At 42.3% G+C, this 20,059-nt stretch overlaps 1 protein-coding gene across 2 annotated transcripts in view; it reads left to right on the top strand.

Annotated features, from left to right (window-relative positions):
- Positions 1-20,059, top strand: part of CAPZB (capping actin protein of muscle Z-line subunit beta) — a 62,658-nt gene that overhangs the window by 4,244 nt on the left and 38,355 nt on the right. For both annotated transcript variants that reach the window (XM_067311135.1, XM_067311134.1), the window contains one exon: positions 14,893-14,982. In XM_067311135.1, the coding sequence (XP_067167236.1) occupies positions 14,893-14,982 (90 nt within the window). The remainder of the gene's footprint in view (positions 1-14,892; positions 14,983-20,059) is intronic.

The raw sequence follows: 20,059 nt of genomic DNA on the forward strand, positions 1-20,059 counted from the left end.
CTTAAAAGGCAAATTCCCAAAATAATCAAGTTGGAAGATATCGTTGGGATAGGGAATACTGCCATTGCAGTGATGCTTAATCTTGTGGTTTATTAGTGGAGGAGAAACATTCTCAAGCTCAAGTTGTTCAAACAGGATTTCCTCATTTGGTAAATATATATGCTGATATCTTACTAGTTGACATCTGGGAGTAAAACAAAATGAAAGTGCGTTCAACTCTATTGAATTAGTCTATTTTTAGTACTTGTTACTGTACTTGCGTAGAGCAATGACTCTTTCTGGGAAAAAAACATTGCTACGCTATTCAATTTCTACTTGTATGCTTGTCAGCTGTGTCTTCTGTCAGTTGGCTTTCTTGCGTGAGGGACGTGTTGTGTGCGAGCATACAACACTCCCCTTGTAGTATCTAGGTCTATTGTGGTGGCTGCCAGTGCTGTATGGGTTTTGGCTGGGTAGACGGATACTTCTGAAGATGATTTTAATGGAGAATGCAGGTGCTGGAGTTTATTCTTCCTCCTGTCCTGTGGAGGTGTATTTGGTCAAGTCCAAATGTATCCTTGCTGTGCTAAATAAACTTGTAGAAAGTTGATTTTTTTTTTTCCCCCGAGCTGGTACACGTTGTAGTAGCGCCACTTCAAGTTGAAATAAAATGAGCACGTTTTGGTGTCAGCCCCAGCACTAGCAGTTTTGCTGGAGAGTCGTGATGTTCTGCAAGGTGTAAGGTGGAGTTTAGGCCTCTGTGCTAAGCCCCGTTTTCCACACTGCTTTTATACAATTTGGTGTTTAAGAACCTTTTTTCAGGTAAAGGACGCAACTGAAATATATGGAAGCTGCTCCAAATGTTTGTTTTGTGTTTCCTTAATAATCGTGTTCTTCAAACACTGTGTGTTATAATTGCCCTCTTTTCCCGTTGATTTATGCCGGGAGTCCTGAAGAGTCTTAAAAAACCCCAACCCAACCTTTGTCTCTCTCCCTTTAATGCGCAAAGTCTAAAGCATGTGTGTGCTTCAATTCTAATGCTTTGCCATTTCCAGGAAAGAGGGAAAAAATCTCATTTGAAAACATGGGACTTGAAATATGAATTTCCTTTATGGATGAAACCCATGTGGTTTGAAGAAGCAATTAATGCAGCTGAACAGCCTAAGCCTTTCCTGTGCTTCATAGTCTCTGTAGTTGAGTTGTTGTCCAAGGTTTGTTTGCTGATAGTTCAAGCTTCACAAACTTGAACATGAAAGTCAAGAAATCAGTCCAGTGCAGTGGAAGATTGCGACCACTTTAAGATAAACTGATCTTTTTTGGAAGTCTTTGGTGCAATGCCTTCTTAAGGACTTAACAGTCCAATGCATGAGATGTTCATGTTAACATTATGTGATAATTGAACAAATACTATGAGCAGATGCCTGAGAAGTGCACTTAAATGTGCAATGCCTTTGGAGAAGATTAAGTTATTGTGGCTTAGCTGAACTGAATAATACATCATCTTGCCTGCTTTGGTGGCCAAAATTCACTCTTGTGGTCTTGTGGCCTGAAGCAGTATTGGGAACAAATGCTTCCAGATAGGCTGTCTTGGGAAGTCTGAGCTCCCGCATGTGTGGTAGATGAAGCATTTGTCTTTGAAATTTCCTTTATGCGGCACTAGTGCAGATGCTGGTTGAGCAAGTTTTCAAGATGGTTCCCTGTTAGATGAGCTGAGCTGGAGAAGATGCAACGTACTCGGGGAAGTTGCTCTACTTGTTTCCTAATTAAAGTGTTGTACCTTTCAGCCTGAGTGCTATCTTGTCTGGATAATACCAAACGCAATGGCAATCCAGCTCTTTTCCTGGCTTTTTAAATACAGCAATATCTAGAAGTGTTGAGAGTGAGGAATCGGACAAAAGATCTATTTTTTTTTTCCTTGTGATTGCCCAAAATATGCTCTTGCTTCATGTTTCGAATTAATTCAATTGCACTAGATAATAACTTGTGCTGCATTTCCTAGCATAGTGGCTAGAGACTTGGCATCAACTAGTAAGATAAATTTTCTTATGTTACCTGGTGCTGTTTTTTCGCCCTGCCTTCACCTTTTAGGACTTGGCAGGAAAACGTGCGGTTTGCTTTGGGCTTGTGCTCTTTGTGCAGCCTCTTCCGAGCTGGACTGACCAAAGAATTGCAGAATGTATTTGCGCACACTCGTGGCTGCGCTTCTCATAAATTAGCTATTTTATTACTGCTCTATGCTAATTAAGTCTTAGCGGTTTATATTCCACCAGCGTAGCCTGGGTTCTTTTGCAGCTCAGGGTTGGTTTAGGAGGCCTGCGTCTCCGTTTAAACCCCTGAGACTTTCCTCCAAGCGCTCGCAACCATGTTGCAGAACATGTCCTTGCTGGTGCTGTTTTCATGAGTACAGAGAGTGTCCTCCCCGTCTTTTTTTTTGTTACAGAAAGTGCAGCTGAGTTATTTCCTGGTAGATTGACTAGGAATTTAAGTCGCATCCTCATTGTAAAGTGGGAGGGTTACCAGCCTTGGTGAACGCGGAACCCGGGATCTAACAGTTTTTAGTTGCATCAGCTAGACGAGAATGAAAATGGCACTTAAGAGGATTTTGTTTAAGGAAGAAAGGTTGAGACTGCATTGAAGACATATAAGCTTAGTAGTTGCCTTAAGCCACCAATCTAAGCCACCATAATTAATATACCTTTTATTCTGTCAAGGAATCTTTTTGTATTTCTTCAGCTGCGACTTGCTATCTTTTCTGCTTAACAGAGTGCTGAGTTTGAAAGTGATGTCCCCGTTACCTGCCTTCCTCAGTTATTTTTGCTGCAGTAAATATCAACATTTAAAAAAAAGCTTGCTGCTAGCAAAGGTGATTGCAAGCACAGGCTATCAGACAACTGCCAATCTGAGACAGGCTCTAGAAAAAAGAGCATGGATCTTACTGTAAGTTAATTCAAAGGATGAGAGCGCCATGAAATGGAGGAATGAGGTAAAATATCAGCTCCGTAATGCTGATTACAGCAGTTAATGTTGACAGAATAGCTGCATTTATCCGCTGAGTCGGGTTGCTGCACAAATCTAGGAGTCATCAGAGAGAGTTTTGGATGTAACACTAAGAACAGATGTGATCTTGGCTCAGCGCTGACGGAGCTCTGCTAGATGGTAAAGTACAGCCTTCACGTAGTCGTTAGTACAGTTGGAAGCATTTTCAGAAACAGGAATGCCGAAGGAAAAATGGCCAAACAGAGTGAGTATGAGCTTCATCTTAAGTTGAAGGTTGCAGCAGGAGGAATCTGATGCGGATTGCATTTGGCACGGACAGATTATGTGAAACGCTGCTCCAGTATAAGCTGTCTACTAATTAAGCTTATGAAAAGGTTAGCAGAAGTTATACGTGTTGCTAGATCCATAGTCCATAGTTATGACTTACGGCCAGGTCGGGCGTGTTCAGAAATGGCAAGGAAGACATGAAAGGACTGAAATATTAGGAAGAATGGGAAGGCCTAGGAATTATGGTGGGGGAAGGAATCCAGACAACATGAACATCCTTTTAGGTGGAGAGATGATATTCTTATGGCCTAACTATATGCACAACTCTTAGCCTTCTAGTTTAAAACTTGAAATCCTTAACAGTGACTCTGCTGAAACTCTGAACTGTCTCGCGAATTTTGGAATGCAGTCAGCAAGGTGCATCTTGCTAGATATAAGTAAAAGCCATTAACCTATTTTTTTTGACCTTTTAGGCAATCGGAGAACAGTCAGGGATGAGAATTAATTAGATGACCTCTCCCTCCCTTCCTTACTAGGGATCTGATTACTTGCCAGAGTTATCCCATGAATTTACAAGCCTAGCTAGTAGACACTGGAAAGTGCTGAGCTTGTATACTAAATTGGGCAGCTCTAAGCATGGTGGCTGCGTACCTGCAGTGACCGAGCTGGGCACTAGACATGGGGAGGCATAAATCATTATCCTGAATTCGTGATGCTAAATATTTCTGTGTTAGCGATGCTTTTCAGTAAGCATATCGACATTTGTAGTCGTCTTGGTGATGGACCGTATGCCTCTGTGCTGCTGTATGAATGTAAAAATTAAGAGTAGATGAGTATAGTAATGAGGATTTAAATAACTACGGCTCTTGGAAACGTGGAAGCTGGTTCAATTTCTGGTGAATGTTTTCTGCAGATCTCAATCTGCATTTTCTAGAATGTCTTTGATGTAAGTAACTTCTCATATGGAAAAAAAAAATGTAGGCTGCAGTTGACTGGAAGAAGAACCTGGATCTGCTGTGCTAGGAAGGAATTTGCCAAGTTCAAGAGTCCCTTTTATTTAAAGATGCTTATAGGCTGTTCCTGCAAATTACACTTATATTCTCTTTATTTGAATTGGGCAGTTCTCTTCTGACATGCTCATGACCGAGTTTATTCAAACATGAAATAAGCCATAGGCAGAGTAAACCAGCGTTTGAATATCCAGCATTAGCAGGATTAAAAGAAAGCCAGCACAAATGATGCGCTCACAGATGTTCAGGATGACAAGCGGCAAAATTTAATATCAAGAGCTGTAGTATTTGTAGCTCTTAGTGTTTGAGAGTTAAAGTAGTGAAGGAGTTTCTGTGCAATCACGTGCACACACCTGAAGTTGCTAAGCATTTACAGGGTATTTTGATGATGGTTTTTCTAAGTAAAAGTGGCATGAGCTCAGAGTGCGCTGTGTATTCAGTCGCTAGTATTCACTGAAGTAGCTAAAACAAGTTGTTTCTTCGAGAGGCAGCAAAGCTTGGTACCACAGGGCTGTTTTCGGGAAAGGAACCGTTGCTCACAGTAGAATCTCATATTTAGGAGGCTTGTGATAACAGCGCACATCATAAAGCAGGACTCCTCACATGGATATCTGATATCTAATGCTTTCCTGCAGAAATCTCTTAATTTCTGCTGTTCCAGCCAATGTGCCTACGAAAAAGGGTCACCAACGCAGAGCAGACGACCTGCTGTATTGGTTTATTTTGAAGACTGTTCTCACCCAGTTAGTGCAAAGTAGAAGGTATCTTGAGAAAGACCAAAATGAATTAATGAATTGGGGGGCTGGGGAGTATTAAGCATTAATTTGGGGTACGTCTGCGGGCTTAAAGCTTGAAGAGCTGTACAGAAGGGTTAGACAAAGGCAGCGAGAGTTTTGACAGCCGGGCTGGCGATGTCACGAAGAAGATTTCCTGTTGGGTGAACTGCAAAAACTTCACTAGCCGCTTAGCATTAGGCTGCTCTTTGCTATGAGTCAGTGTGAATAAGCAGATGGGGGGAAGAAGGATGATTAGCTTGATAGTTTTTCGAAAGCTAGACTTCCATGCGTAGTACCTTAGTATCAACTACAGAATTTGTGAAGCTACAGCAAATGACCAAAGTACGGTGCTGACTTGAGTCACAAGGCTCTGCCTAGAGGTATCTTAATCTACCTGATGCAATAAATAAGACCGAGAGGTGATTACACCGTCAGTAAAGCAGTCTGTGTCGAGATGCCTCTCCTTTATAGGGGTATACGCCTACTTGTGCTCCAGCCAGCATCTATTCCGATAGTGAAACTGTTAAGCGGACACGTAAGCTTCCTTTATGAAGTGTTTGCAAGAGCCCAACTAATTTTCATATCTCCGTGCTGTGCTGTAACCGCATTTTCATTTTCTTGACTGAGATTTTCTGTCTGTAGAAATACCTAACAAACAAAACTTGTGTTACATCCAGCCTTAAACTGGAGCAAATAAATTAAGTGTGCAATTTTGTACAGGAACTACAGTATAATTAATTCTTCTAAATTTATTTAGAGTAGGCAGCGCTACCATCAAGTTCAGCGACTTTAATCCCATTTATTAAAAGCTAGTGATGCTGTTTTGCAGTCTGCAGCTTTTCTGTATAGCTGCATGCTGTCCCCATTTTACTCTTTTATGTGAGACTAATAGATTGCACATATACTTGATGCCTTGATTTATTGGAAAAAGGCTTTTTGCAAACTTTATGCTTCACAGGGATTCTTGGCACCGGATGAAAGCTAGTAAATTACATTTGTCGTGTTCAATGACAAGTTTAATAAATAAAACATTGTTTCAGTTACCCAGAAGACAAATGCTGGTGCAGAAATCGTTAGTGATCATGGCAAAAGGTCGAGATGACTAGCCTGTTCCCGGGAAGGCTTGTTACTGGTCCGTTTGTGACAGCGTGTCAAAATCTTCTTTGCTTTCTGGCTTCTGTTTGCGCTCGATGTCTCTGTTTGTCGGACGGGTGACTGAGACTTGTACTGGGATTGATATGAACTCAAATGATCGATGTTAAATTAGTTCTGAAAGTAGACGCAAGTATCTCACCCCTTGAAATCCCTCCTTGGTGGGAAGGAAGTGCCACCGCATGTTGTGTTTCCCCTACACGCCCTGCGTACTATACATCTCTGTAGATGTGCTAACAGCTGAAATGTGTCTGGTGGAAAAACAGCTTCAAGTAGTGAAAACTAGCTGCAGAACATATTTCAGGAGATGCTGAATTCTTGCGTATAAAGCAAATAATGAATTCTGGTCACGTTTTGCTCCAGACTACCAGGGGGGTTATTTTTTTTGCCGATTGATGTAAAATAGCTTGACATGCAGTCATTATATGAGTCTGAGCTTCTTAGGAAGGTAGTGCAAGTGGCTTGGGTTTATTTTGAAACTAACGGACAGAAAGGTCTCCAGTGCATTACAGTCCACCTCATAATGTCTTCTGAAGCTCAGGTAGGACACTGCGTGATATCCCGCAAACAGGGAGCAACGCGCAAAGCTTACCTGATTTAGAGGTAGCAATGAGCAAGTAAAGTCGAACCCTAATCTGTGATTCAAAGAACACTTGAGAGCATCTGCCTGGAGGTAAAGAACTGAGGAAGGAGTTGGCAAGTCGCTGATGGCAAGCTTGGAGGTGCTTGCTGAGTTTGAATGGAGATGTCCTCTTTGGTAGTCGCTCCTCGATGACCATTGCCACTCTTTTAATCCATCTAGAAGGAAACTCGGTTGTGCTGCCAGCCTGAAATGGTGATAAGTATCCAGTGGCATGAGCATGCTGGTGACAGTGAAACTTGAGCTGCCTCATTTGCTCTCCTTCACGTAGATTACTTTAGTTCCCTGCGCGAGCCTTTGGCGTATAAGTTACTTGTCGCTCTTGAAAGAAGCAATCCCTCGCAAGCCCATCCCCTCTCAAGCGAGCGTGGGTTAAATTGCTGGATCGATGTAGAACAAAAGCCCATCAATACTTCTGGAGTTCAGAGTAGACCACTAGTGTTTTGGCAAGCGTGCCGGTGCATTTATCGGTGTATGCCAGACCTAGACCTAAATTCAGAAAACAAGCTTTGAAAGTGTTTTCGGTCATTAATTAGGGCTAGTACTGCTTTTTCACAGCACGCTCAAATGTTTTAAAAGGGGGAGCGGAGTAGAATAATAGAAATACCTTCCATTGGAGAGCATCTTTGAGAAGATTTTGGCCGTGGTGTGACGTGTACAATTGCTGTGCGAGTAAATGCAGGTTACAGAGGAGCTGTGGGAGCCTGAGTGCAACGGCTTTTGCTTGCACCTTGCAGTCCAACATTTATTTAGCTGAATATTTAATCCTCCTTGTTTGAAATCGTTAGAATGAGCATTCTCAGCAATCTGTGTTATTTGGTCTTAACCACAACAGTAATGCACTGGAGAACTGAACTAAATATTACTAAACATATTGCATGGTTACAAGTATCTGAGGCGCTAATAAAAGCCACTGGATCACTTTCTAGCCAAAGAAAACCAAGCTAGCAGTAGTTGAAGAGAAGAAGAATGTAGTCTGCATCAGTATCATGTTTTTCTACTAATCTTTGACCTTGCTCTTGAGGTTGATAAAGATATTATCTGCAGTCTGGAGTATTCTGGGTTTTTACTACATTAATCCTGCCTGTTTCTTAAAAAGAGGCTATCGCTGTTCCTCCCAGTAGTACACCTTGCTGTCGGGAAGCCATGATTTATAAGTGCATTACAAGTGGTTTTAATAGGTTCTGCCAGAAGAGGGTTAATAGTCGAGGGAAAAATTTTGTAGGAAAACAGATTGCAGGGAATATGTGCAGCTGCTGGAACAGGCACGACTGCAGAACTTGTCCGGGACGCACAGACTGCACAGCGTTATTCCCGTTCCCATCTAATATCCTAGGAAGTGAATGCCGACAGCCTGTTGTGTTGGGAGCAGAGATGGGAATCCAACAACTTAGAAACCTGCTGTACTTTTTATTACACAGAGATCACAATCCTTCAACCCTTCGCTAAAGCTTCTAGCAGTGATACTATCCTGTTGCATGATTTGAAAAAGGCATCTTCTGCCTTTGCAGCTTTGGCTGTTGGAGAGGATTAGAAAGACGAGCAGGATGGGAAGTTGTGTATCTGCTTCAGCTTAAAAAAGAAAAAAAGAGAGAAATTAGTGTTAGTACCGCAGAGCTGAACAGTCAGACATCCCTTTTGGGAGAACTGACAGGAAATAACGAGTTACAATCCTGGAGTATGTCTGCAACATAAAAGGAAGGAAAAAAAAAAAAGTCACTTGTTGGTTGCCTACTTCAGATCCTGGATAAGAAATGCCTGTTTTGGTGAATTAGCTTACTGAGAAATCTTGCTTATAAACTGCCTAGTGATCAAGGTGGTGGGATGTGTGGTTGCTTCAAATTGCATAACTTAAGCAAATGTTGAATTTTTGGTATCTCTTTGCGTTACAGTTGTGTGTTAGTTCCGTTCTGTGAAAATTGAGCTGCCAGTTTGTAGTTCGGGTTTGGATAACTTTTCAGATACGACTCGTGTGCCCAGCAGCTGGAAGACCTTCGTTTCCTTATGTTATAACTACCTGCGAGATCCGCACAAGGTCGGCATTTTGGAGCCGAAGCAGAACGTTCGGTTGAGATGTGAGCAGCACTAGCCAGGTAGTCAAGTGTTCTTGCTACACACACAGTTGATTGATTGATTTTGAAACTTTTATCATAATTCCTGAAATAATTTTAGGTCCCCCAATCCTTCTAAACTTGCATCAGAGACGGGAAAGAGGACAGGTCAGCGCAGCGCCGTCGTGCCCTGAGCGGCAGTGGTGTTGTACTTGGTTTGCTGGTTGCAAAGACTTAGTGGCCTAAGTGGCTTGTTTCCCAGAAAGGACTGAAAGAGGGAGAAGCGACCACTGCAATAGCGCTTAGCGACCTCGACTGGTTTCTGTTGGTTCGGGAGTTAGCGCAGAGTAGTGTTAATATGGGGGCGATGCAGAACTGAAACCAGTCTTGGCTTTCTTTTTGAATCAACTGCCTAACTCTGTTTATGCCTAGCCATAACATAGGCAAATGAGCAGGAGCTATCAGAGCTGCGAAGACCAGGCAATTAAATCTGCAGACTTACATGATAAATAGAAGCGAATCCCTGGCTGGGAGCTTTCGATATAATCTTTTACCCCCTTTCAAGCATAATGGCCTAGCCTTTGAAATGGGTAGAGCTGCAGTTTTGTATAAACCCGCTTTTAAACCTGGAGTATTGGTGAAATCTCAGTGAATTAGCAATGGATAGCTGTCGAAGCTTGTGCGTGAAGCCTTGGAATTTCTGTAAATGTCTATAGTGAAATGCCTGTGTGAAGCTATTTAACAGGAGAACTGCAAAATACTTGTAGGTTGTAACTCCTTTTTAAAGGACACTAGGAACCTGAGGAAAACCAACCATGCAGAAAGCTAGCTTCGGTGAAATGTTAGCAGTTCTGCCAGTGACCCTGATCTTTTAAAGGCTTCAGGTACACAGCTTAGCTTAAAATAACTAAATTTACTGGCTGACAATTTTGGGTAAAATATAATGCAAATGTGGTGTGGCTTATCTTAGTTGGTCAGAGCTCCCTTGGGTGCTGTGAACTCTAACAGCTGTGCGAGAATGAGTTGACTCGCTTTCAGGTTGGCATAATCTCGGCTCGGCTCTTGTTGGCCGATGTTATCGGCATACGGCATCGTGGCTGGGAGAGGGTTAACAAAGGCAGAGCTATTCCTGTGCCCGGTCCCCCCCCGCAGCCCCCCAGTCCTGGGGAACTGGGAGGTTTAGAGGAGTGGGAGTCAAAAGGGAGTTAAGCGGGCTCCTTGCACTGCGCATCCTCTTTTGCGGTGACTGCTGCAAATGCAAGGTCAGAAGTGCCGCCTGCTCTTAGCAAAACAGTGACAGTGGTGCACCTTTAGTTTTGAGTACCGAAAATGGAAACACATTGGTTCATTATGCAGTCTGCAAACATGCTTGGCTCAAAACAGTCAAACAAAACCTGGAGTGACTTCCTGGGTTTTCCTATTTGTCCTTTCTGCATTGAACAGCATCTGTCCCAACTCAGCCTTCAAACAATATTGCTTACATTATGAGTAGAGTTTAAAAAAAAATAAAAATAAAAAATCTATACAACTATGCATCTGTGTAACTCTACATCTATATAACTAATTATTGTTAGTACTAATTGTTTTTATTTGAGCCTCAACGTGGAGTGCCTAGATGACCAGAGATCTGTGGACCTTTTGGTGGAGGGTGTTTCTCCTGGAAGTAAGCTAAGTGCAGCGAAGAGACTGAAGAGAAAAGCAGATGCCGGCAAAGAAAGCTAAACAAACTTAACTGCTCCTGTAGACATCTTCATAATATTTTTCCCTGCAGTAGTGTCATGGGAACACTATAGCAGATGCTTAACTGGAGATTCTAGATAGCCAAACATCTTTAGAGGAAACTTATTACAGAGCTTTCATCTAAGCTAATATTTTTAGTCTTTGAGATTCCTATGATCTCTAAATCCTTCGGTGACTTGAGCTGTAATAAAACTTCATTTAGGATTTCTGTCTGAACTCCCTACTCCTCCGCAGGAGTTCTCTGCTGGATGAAGCAGGAATGGTGGAAAACTGCCTCGTGTCAAGTAAACACTAAGCTCATTAAGTCCTGCAGCCTCAAAGAGCTTGGCTCCAAGAGCGGCCCAGACCGGGCTGTCTAATCACCTTCTCAGTGAGCAGAGGTTTATAAGCCTCTCCATGTCTGTATGAATTCTGTGCGAGTGCTTTGTCTGGAGATCTGTTAAGAAACCCCTGTCTTCAGTGTCTAATTTATCCTGAAAATTAAGCAAATAGAAATCTAGAATTAGACTGTAGAGAGAGATTAACCCTGCTCTTGTTCTGGCGTGGAACAAGCGGATTGGATCAATTGTAGTAAGGTGACATATATGCAGAGTTTGCAAAAAACATCTTGCCCTTATGCAGGTTGTGAAGGCTTTGTGGGGTTTTTAAGTGTCTGTGATAGCTCTTACGTGCTGCTATCAAAATTGAAAAAAATACAGCACTGGGAGTGTTCTTTCCTCTATACATTCAGGGAACATATGCTGCTGGTTTTGACACCTTAGATGTGGTTCCTACCTCTTTGTATGTAAATATCCACAGCTACTATAGATACTCCAACTGGGGCAGAGGTCTGGAACCAAGGGATGTATGTGACCACAGACTTAGTTTTTTTAAAACTTCACTTTTTCTCCTACGGTGAAAGAACCAAGAGCAAAAGATGGTGGTAGAATTACCCAGTCAGTTCTGAAATATGACATACCAAAAGGGTCTAAGACCAAAAGGTACAATTTGCTCTCTAATCTGCCTGTTTTGTATTGCCTTCTTTGTGCACAGATTTACATCAGATTAAAGTGACCGTATAAGCACAGGTTTAGGCACAGAAATTCAGCATAACCTGGCTTTATATCAGTGCTTTGAGATCTGCTGGCAAGCCATTTTTAATTATTTAAATGCCGTGCAAGTAAGCCGAAGAGTGCTGCTGCTCTGCCTTGCTTGGGTTACCTCTTCTATACTAGAAAAGTATATGCTTACTGGAGTGCTATGTTAGTATGTATTTGGATATTTTTGGTTTTTTTCCATTGCATGCAGCAGTTTATGCCAGCTGTGTCTAAACTCCTTTAAGAATTTCTGCCTTAAATGGTTTTGCTCATGTCTTTTTACAGCTGTTATTTAATATATTGCTATAAAACTGATTAGCCCAAGTTCGTTTGGTTAATGCATAAAGCACAGCAAATGTAGCTGCTCCTTCATTCAGTGTAGTTCAAAGTTGCCATACTATAAAGCACCTATTCTGGGGTTGCTACTTTAATGGTGGTTTTTAGCATCATCTTTCCCTAGTTTTTCTGTCTTCTGTTAAACAATTCCAGCTGGCAGAGGAGGAATGAGCACTTCCGTCAGCGTTCCCACGATCCCTGAGTTAGGAGCGTGACCTCGTGACCACGTGCCAGCTTTCCTTCCTTGACGTAAGAGATAGTGGGAGGTAAAGACAATACTCAGTAAGAAAGATTCCGTGCCTGAGCTCAGCTGCTGGAGCTGGGCTTTCATAGGCCACCTAAATAGTACCTTTCTCTGGAGACCGAAAGGCTGGTAGCAAAAAGTGAATATTCTCCCTTATCTATATTTGAAGGAAAGAAGAAAACGTTACTGTCGCTGGGTGGCAGGGGGTTGTTTCCTCCTGTGAGTTTCCAACTAGGCCCTTTGGTCGTGCCTTTACTTTAGCACAGACTGATATTTCATCTTCAGCTGATCTTAAATATTTGGCCTCTCCTGAGAAGAGGACTGGTTTCTGTGTGGCAAAGTGATTTGCCAGAGTGCTCGTGAACGGTATTTGGAGCAGCTTCCTATTTTTGACCTTGCCAACTGCACAGATCAGCCTACAGAAAAAAGCAGACTGACTGGAGCTTTTGAGGCTTCTCTAGATGTTAGTGCTTGATGAAGGTCTAGTGTGGATGTAGTTGCTTGGCCTTCATTTTACTTTACTTGAGAGTAGACCTTCCTTCAGTCACAACCGGTGGCTATTACAATCTTCTGTTCTTAGCATCAATGCACCTTGCTTTTAGCTGAGGTGAAGGCTGAGATCTTCAGGATACTATTGCAGCTGTGTTGGAGTCGATGCCTACTCTCTTCCGAAGTGGAGTTTTGAAGAGAAGATGTCCTGTAGCCTAAAGTGGAGGAGAAATAAATAAGTAATCCCCCCAAGCCAGGCAGTCTTAACTTGCTGGCTGTAAAATACTTATCTTTTGATAGGGAGCAGGTAGTGCCTTTTTGGAACTGCTTTCATAACGGATGTCTACTAAATGAAGAACTCCTTCCTCTCTTCATTGCTGGGGTATAGCTTAATTGCAGGAAACTTTACTTGCTGCTCCCCCTTGACGTGAGGGGGGTGGGTTGCTTTAAGAGTTTGATCATGTAACTGCTTTAGTTTTGAAGGCTTTCTTAAATACAACTTTCAGAGTGTGGGTGAACATAAGAGGGAGCAATTAAAGCTAAGCACTTTGTATGTAGGTGGCTAGAAATAGCAAAGATAAAAGGAAGGGTAGGAAGCAGTAAAAACAAACTCGCTGTGCTTCTGCTGGATGATGACCTGTTGATCAAAGCGACTTGTGCAGATTTTGGATACCGTTGGGTTTGCAGAGAAGTATCTGTTTATATCTGTTGGCAAGAAGTAGAGCTAAAGGGTATGTCAGGAACATGGTTCAGCTGATCAAGTGTCTGTGGGAATGTCTGTTGCAGATATTCAGTCTCTCTGAAATCAGATTTAATCCTTTACTTGTCAAAATTGGATACAAGACGAGCTGCAACAAGCCCTATTGCAGTATGTTGCTGTGGTTTCTCTAAATAACTAAAGCTCCCGATTTCTCCCATACAGGGAGCTTTTAGTTTGCGTTTTGCGGGAAGAAGGAAATAATGCGTCAAATTTTGTGTACGTTTCAATCTGTTTTTGATAAAGCTGCAGGAGGGAGAGCTCTGTGTTGAAACAGAATTTGTCTTGGATACTGATTATCTCAAACTGAACTGCACAATACAAATAAGGAAGTACTAAAACTGCTTCAGGAGGGGAAACTTTCAGTTCCCTAACCCAGATTATTGTTAAGATAGCATGGAAAAAAACAGTGCGTGAAACAATAAGTAGGTTGATGCAGAACAAGGCAGTGGTAAAATGGGTTTTCAGAGGGGTAAGGCTTTCTGCTGCTCTTCCTGGAGAGGGAAGTAATGCAGGGACAGGCATGCAACTATGTTATGCTCCAGAGAAGATAGATATCTATAAACTACATAAAGGAATTGCCTGTGTTCCAGCTGCACACTTGAATTGGGGATTTGTAAATGAAACCTGTTCGCTGTATGTGACCGACTTGCATGTTTAACCATTTCTATCAACTCCAGTAGCAGGGGGTCTGCAATAATATGCCTTGTACAGCAGGAGTTCAGGCTCGTGAAGATGCATCTCTTTCACTTGCCCCCATTAGTGTCAAGATAGTGTGCGCAAAGTTTGCGGCAAGTTTTCATCCATTAACTCACGTCAAAGAGATGTTGAAGCATATGCTTATGCTTTAATTTGTGAAGTTTCCTGTTCTGCACGGAACTGTAGCATCAGTACAATAACTATATAACTAAGATTTAAGTCTCGTGAGGCAGTGGAGCCGAGCTAACAACTTGGTGCTGACAAAAATGGTCCTGCTGTGTTTCTTGCTTTGACGCTCAGTCATGTATTAGAGTTGGTTCGGCTTGCTGAAGGGGGCACACAAGCATTGGAAAGTTTTTGATAAGGTAAGGACTAGACTCTTATTCATGAGCAGCAGGGTGTTAAACTGGTGGCATGCCACCAGTTTAAGCCATGCCCTCAAATCCCTGGTCTAGAACACCTCTTGCAATACGAAGGTGATCATCAGCAATCGTATGGCACTGAACTTCATTGAAATCTCTCGGTACTAATGTAAAAGATGGTGTTGCTTAGAACTAGAGTCTGTCCTATTGGAGGAGTTGATAAGCACAATTCCAGTGCAACTCATGCTTTTTTTGTGTATAAATGTGATGTACTCAGCTGTACGTACTGTGACTGAAGGATGTTGTTGTTTCTGCAGAGTGACCAGCAGCTGGATTGTGCCTTGGATTTGATGAGGCGTCTGCCTCCCCAGCAGATAGAGAAGAATCTCAGTGACCTCATTGACTTGGTGAGTATTGGATGTTTTAACCAACTAACGGCCCGAGTGTGACAAAGGTCTGGTTTGTAAGTACATGTCCTGAAGCATCTTTGAGGCGTGGTGATCTGTGGTTCTCTACTTGCATTTTGGCAAGGTCGAGGAATAGAGCAGTTGCCAAAACAATGTCAGGAATCTAGGTGTTTATTTTGGGCAAGCCAACAGATGCTAGTGTGTACGCACAGGCATGCTTTGGATGAAGGTCGTTAGCAGCTTTTATTTATGAAATCGGCACCAGTTTGGAGGCTGCTGTTTAGTTAAAACTGATTTGGAACAGTTAATCCAAGCTTGATGCACACGTAGATATGGATATTGTCTCCTGTTAAGCTAGCTGCCAGCCTATACTTTTGCACAGGATTTCTGCTGTAGGTACAGTGGATGCGCTGTGACATGTGCTTCAAAGACATGACTGTGACAGAATATTTCAGAACTATAAGGCTGGGATTCTGGAGAATGCCCAAGTTCCTTCATTTATAAATTATGCTCTATCAGGTGTTCTGCTGTCCAGTGAATATCCGGGGAGGGGGAAGAGAAGACGACCCCCCCCCCCCCAAAAAAAAAAACACCCCAAAAACCAAAAAACCAAAACAGCTGAATGACCCTTGCCAACACCTTTGGGTTTTTTTACCCTCTTGCACCAGCAACATTTACTTTTCCTTCCATAAATTGTTAGTAATGGGAACTAGCTTGTAAAGACTTAATGATGCACATGCCCCTCACCAGCGGCATAGAATTTACTTGTACTCACTATGAAGTGAGGAGATAGACTTGGGCTATAATAGGCTGATTAGTGTCAACTCTCCCTGCAAACAGTGTGTGACACAGTTGCCTCTGGAGCAACTTTATGCATTATAGAAATATGGATATAATGTATATAAAACTTACTGTATGGGCAGCTGGGAAAACTTTCCTTGTCCAGTCCAAACATATGGCTTGTAGTTTCCAGCTTTCTAACCTAAGCTTCCAAGCTTTTGCAGACAGATGACATGGAGAGGTCTTTGACCTTTGAATGAAGCCTTTCGTCTGACCTTTCCATGAGAAATGCATTCCTTTTCTGTGGCAAAAAGTCTGCATTTATTTTTGTGTGTGATGCTGACAAACCTGGAGCCTTGTCTGATGAGCGACCTTAAAAATCTGATGGTTCTGCACATCGTAGCTGTTTGAAAGTGCCTCTCACTTGTTTAAACAGTGTCTGAACCCTTTGTCGTCTTTGTGTGCAGAAGATGTGCTGCTTTTATTTCACCTATAGTGTAAGTGATGCCAAACCTTCAAGTGAAAGTTTTTAGCTGACTTTTTTTTCCTGGAAGTTTGCTCCTCAGTTGCTGAACGGATCATATGTAAAGGATTCCCTTGAATGGCCTTGGTCCTTTTGTGTAAGAGCATCACAGTGGATACTCTGTTCAGATTTGTGAAGTCTCAGTAAATCGTTTGTATCTCTAGAACTGTTCAGGAATCCACTGAGGATGCAGGGAGGGAAAAGCCTTTCCTACCTGACCAAAGAAGTTGATATTTGATCTGGTATGTTCTCAGCATATTCCTTCAGCAACAGGAGCCCTACAGAAACAGAAGCTTCAAGAGAAGCTTCGAACAAGCCATATTCACCATGAACAAACTGGTGAAATGCCTGGAGACCTCTCTGCCAAAGACTTTTTCTTTTAATAGTTCAGGAAAATAATTGCTTCTCTTGTATGCTTTGTTGTGCTGTGATTTGAGTAGGCTTTCTGCATGATATTGAAGCTGCTGTTAGTGAACTGGGCAAGAATGGTCAAAAAGCTGTGGCTGTCTAAAATTTATCAAATGCTACTTAAATACTACTTTTAGCTCTGTAAGTCAAGGTACAGGTAAGAAAACTGGGTCAGGAAAGAAATTATTCTGTGCAGGAAGGTAGTATTTCTTTTTCTTGAAAGCATTTAGTAATTGGCTACATCTGCGCCATCCAGACTCTTGGCAACCTAAGCATCATTTTGTGGCTGTTGCTGGAGGTAGGACAAAGAATAACTAAATCATTGAGATGATTTGGTGTGACACAGTTGATTTTCTGATGAAGCTTGGAGTGAACAAAGATCAAGATTTGAGCAAGTCTAAGGACTATCTAGAGCAATGAGTTGTTTGGGGAACTATGGTAAGATTGACTGTATAATTGGTATGAGGTTTTTTTAATGACTCAGAAAATTGCTGGTTACCTCTAAATGTTGGAATTACTTCTGGATGGTGCTCATTAGCGCTCTACATGCTTTCCATCAGCAACACACTCACTGGGCTTCTTGTTCATATTGAAAGTGTAACATGAAACAGAGCGGTTTGAACCAGGCTCATTAGAATGAGGGTCTGTGATTTCCACTCTTTCTGCACTCCCTGCTCTGGGATGGAGATGAAATAATCTGCGAAATCCAGAATGACTTCTTTATTGCTGAGACATCTGTAGATCTCTTCTGCAGCCCACTCTGACTGACCTTCATAAGACAGAAGCCTACACTCTTCTTAGACAAGAGCAACGTATACATTGATACTCTAATAGTAATATTACACCTGTAATAGTTCCAAAAACATCATGAGTCAGGCTCGAGCAAATAAAGCTTTTGACCTTTTTGGCAGTTTTATCCAAACCTTTGCAGTTGACATTTTTAATGCTGTTTGCTGCACCGTTACCAGACAATAGCCTCCTTGAATCACAGAATGGTTGAGGTTGGAAGGAACCTCTGGAGATCATCTAGTTCAATCCCCCCACCCCGTGCTCAAGCAGGGTCCTAGAGCACATTGCCCAGGATTGTGTCCAGAGGGCTTTTGAATATCTCCAAGGAAGGAGACTCCACAACTTCTCTGGGCAACCTGTTCCAGTGCTCTGTCACCCTTGCAGTAAAAAGGTTTGAAGTAAAAGGTCAGACTCCAAATGCATGACGAGCATGAGCGGGTTCATTAAATTTGTGATAGAATTATAAAAGATAGCATCCCCTTCTTTGTGTTTGGTTTCCTTGCCTCATTACACTTCCATGCTGGAGTAGACCTGACAACTCATTTTTTCTCTGTGTATCAAGTGTAGCCTATTTCTTAAATCTGCTTACAGCTCACCTTTCATAGTCTTTCTATAATTCTGTGCCATGAGGCTGGAAGTTGCTCTCCAGACTGGTGCGTGTAACTGCTGTTCTGATGCTGTTTTTTTTAAGATCCAGTGAGAAGAGATGATGATGACTATGATGACTTTGACTTTGCATGCAAAGAGGTTTCCAAAACCAATATAGTAAGAAAGTGACATCAACTTTCAAGGCTTGTCATCCTGCTGGGAAGGATAACAGTGCTTAAGTTCCCTCACTTGGGTCCTTGTTGCTCTATCAAAGCCAGGTTCTGCTGCTTTTTAATAAAAACATCTGGATGCCAATGTGTACGTGGAACATGTTCAGGACTGTACATTACTGCCCCCAAGTGTTGAGCTGACAAGGGAAAGGGTCCAAACTTGAACATGAAGTAAGAGGCTGGGTGGAAGAGGAGAATTTTTGGGTCACTGGCCCTCATCAGACCAGACACTTCTCATTCATTAGCAAAACAGTTTGTGGTTTGCCCTTTTGCCACATCTGTTGTTGCTTTTTCAGGCTGCAGAGTCTTCAATTAGAGTTCATTAGAGACCTTGTCAATCATGGGACTCCCGAAGTCCTGCCTGAAAGAAACTGCGTGTGGTGCTAGTAGTGTTGCTAGTAATGTGCCTTGGCATGGAATGCTCTGTTTGGAGTTTAATTAGTCATTATTTGTACATAGACTACTTGGAGGCTGTCAGAATGTACACGAGGACTTCGAAATCACACTACAAAAAGTAGAGTTTAGTGTAGGCACATACCTTCTTAAGGACAACTGATCTAAACCAGAATAATTTTCTTTTTAACTCTTCTGAACACTGGAGTAACTGAAGCCTTGGAACATATGGCTGTTGGACAAGTCCACAGTGTAATGCAGTTCCCGTAAGAGGAGTGTTGCAGAGGTGTCCGCACCGTTCTTAAATGGTGTTGTCATGAGGATACCCCAAGTGATAGCACTTGTCATATTAATACAGGTTTTAATTCTGTGTTGTGTGGACACGGTCTCACTTCCTTATTGCCTTAAGTTGCCCAGAAGAAATAGATGCTGTCGACATCCTGTACTTATCATAGAAGTAAGTAATGTAACAGATGTCTCCCTTCTGCTCCTGTCACTTGTCTGAAAGGAGAATGTTAAAGGCGTTTTCTGGATGGAAAAGCTGCTTGTATCATTTAAGAGTAAGATTTTATTTTGGCTCATGACGCCAGCTGGTATGAAGTGAGGAAGCCGGTAGAAGTCATTTCTGGGTGGCTGAATGGTTTGTATCAAAAGATCAGGACAATCCCAAAGAGTGGTCCTGCTTCCTTCTTCTTGAGATAGCAAGTTGACAAGCAGAATTTCTGAGGATCTCGTTGAAATAAGTAGCGCTTGTCTCTTGCAAGAATATTTGCTTTGGCTAGAAGACAATGGAGTTCTATTTAGCGGGAATAAGTGCCACCTTCCACAGAAATATCCTATAAACGTGTAGCTCCTGCAGTCTTTCTTGAAGTTAATCTAAGAACTTTTCTTTATAAGAGAGAGACATCATGGAATGTGATTCATAGCATTCAGTGTTTCAGAAAGCAGATGGAACATTCCATTATTCATGTTCCGAAGTCATAAGATTATATGAAGTCTGTCCTTAGGCTATTCTGGTGTACAGAATCCTGCGTGACCACTTCAGTTCTTCCAAAAGCGTATGGTTAAATGTCTCACATGAGTGGGCTTGGAGAGAGAGGAGACATGGGAGAGTGTGTGGAGTAAGTCAGTCCCCATGTGCTTTTAGCTGTATTCTTTCCAAAACAAACCCTGAAGAAAGTGGTGGAGGCTTTCAGGTAGTGCTGTTCTGGAGGATCTCTTCCAAGGACAACTTGGAAGCACGCAGAACAAGGTAGGTGAATGAAAGTCAGTGTCATGCCTTCCTTTTTTGCAAGGCTGTTAGCTTCGCGGGTGCATCTCGGAGGGGTGCATCTCTGGGCAAGGTGGAGAATGGGAGGAGAAGGGT

The sequence above is a fragment of the Apteryx mantelli genome, chromosome 26 (genome assembly GCF_036417845.1).
Source record: "Apteryx mantelli isolate bAptMan1 chromosome 26, bAptMan1.hap1, whole genome shotgun sequence".
NCBI classification, from domain to species: Eukaryota; Metazoa; Chordata; class Aves; order Apterygiformes; family Apterygidae; genus Apteryx; species Apteryx mantelli.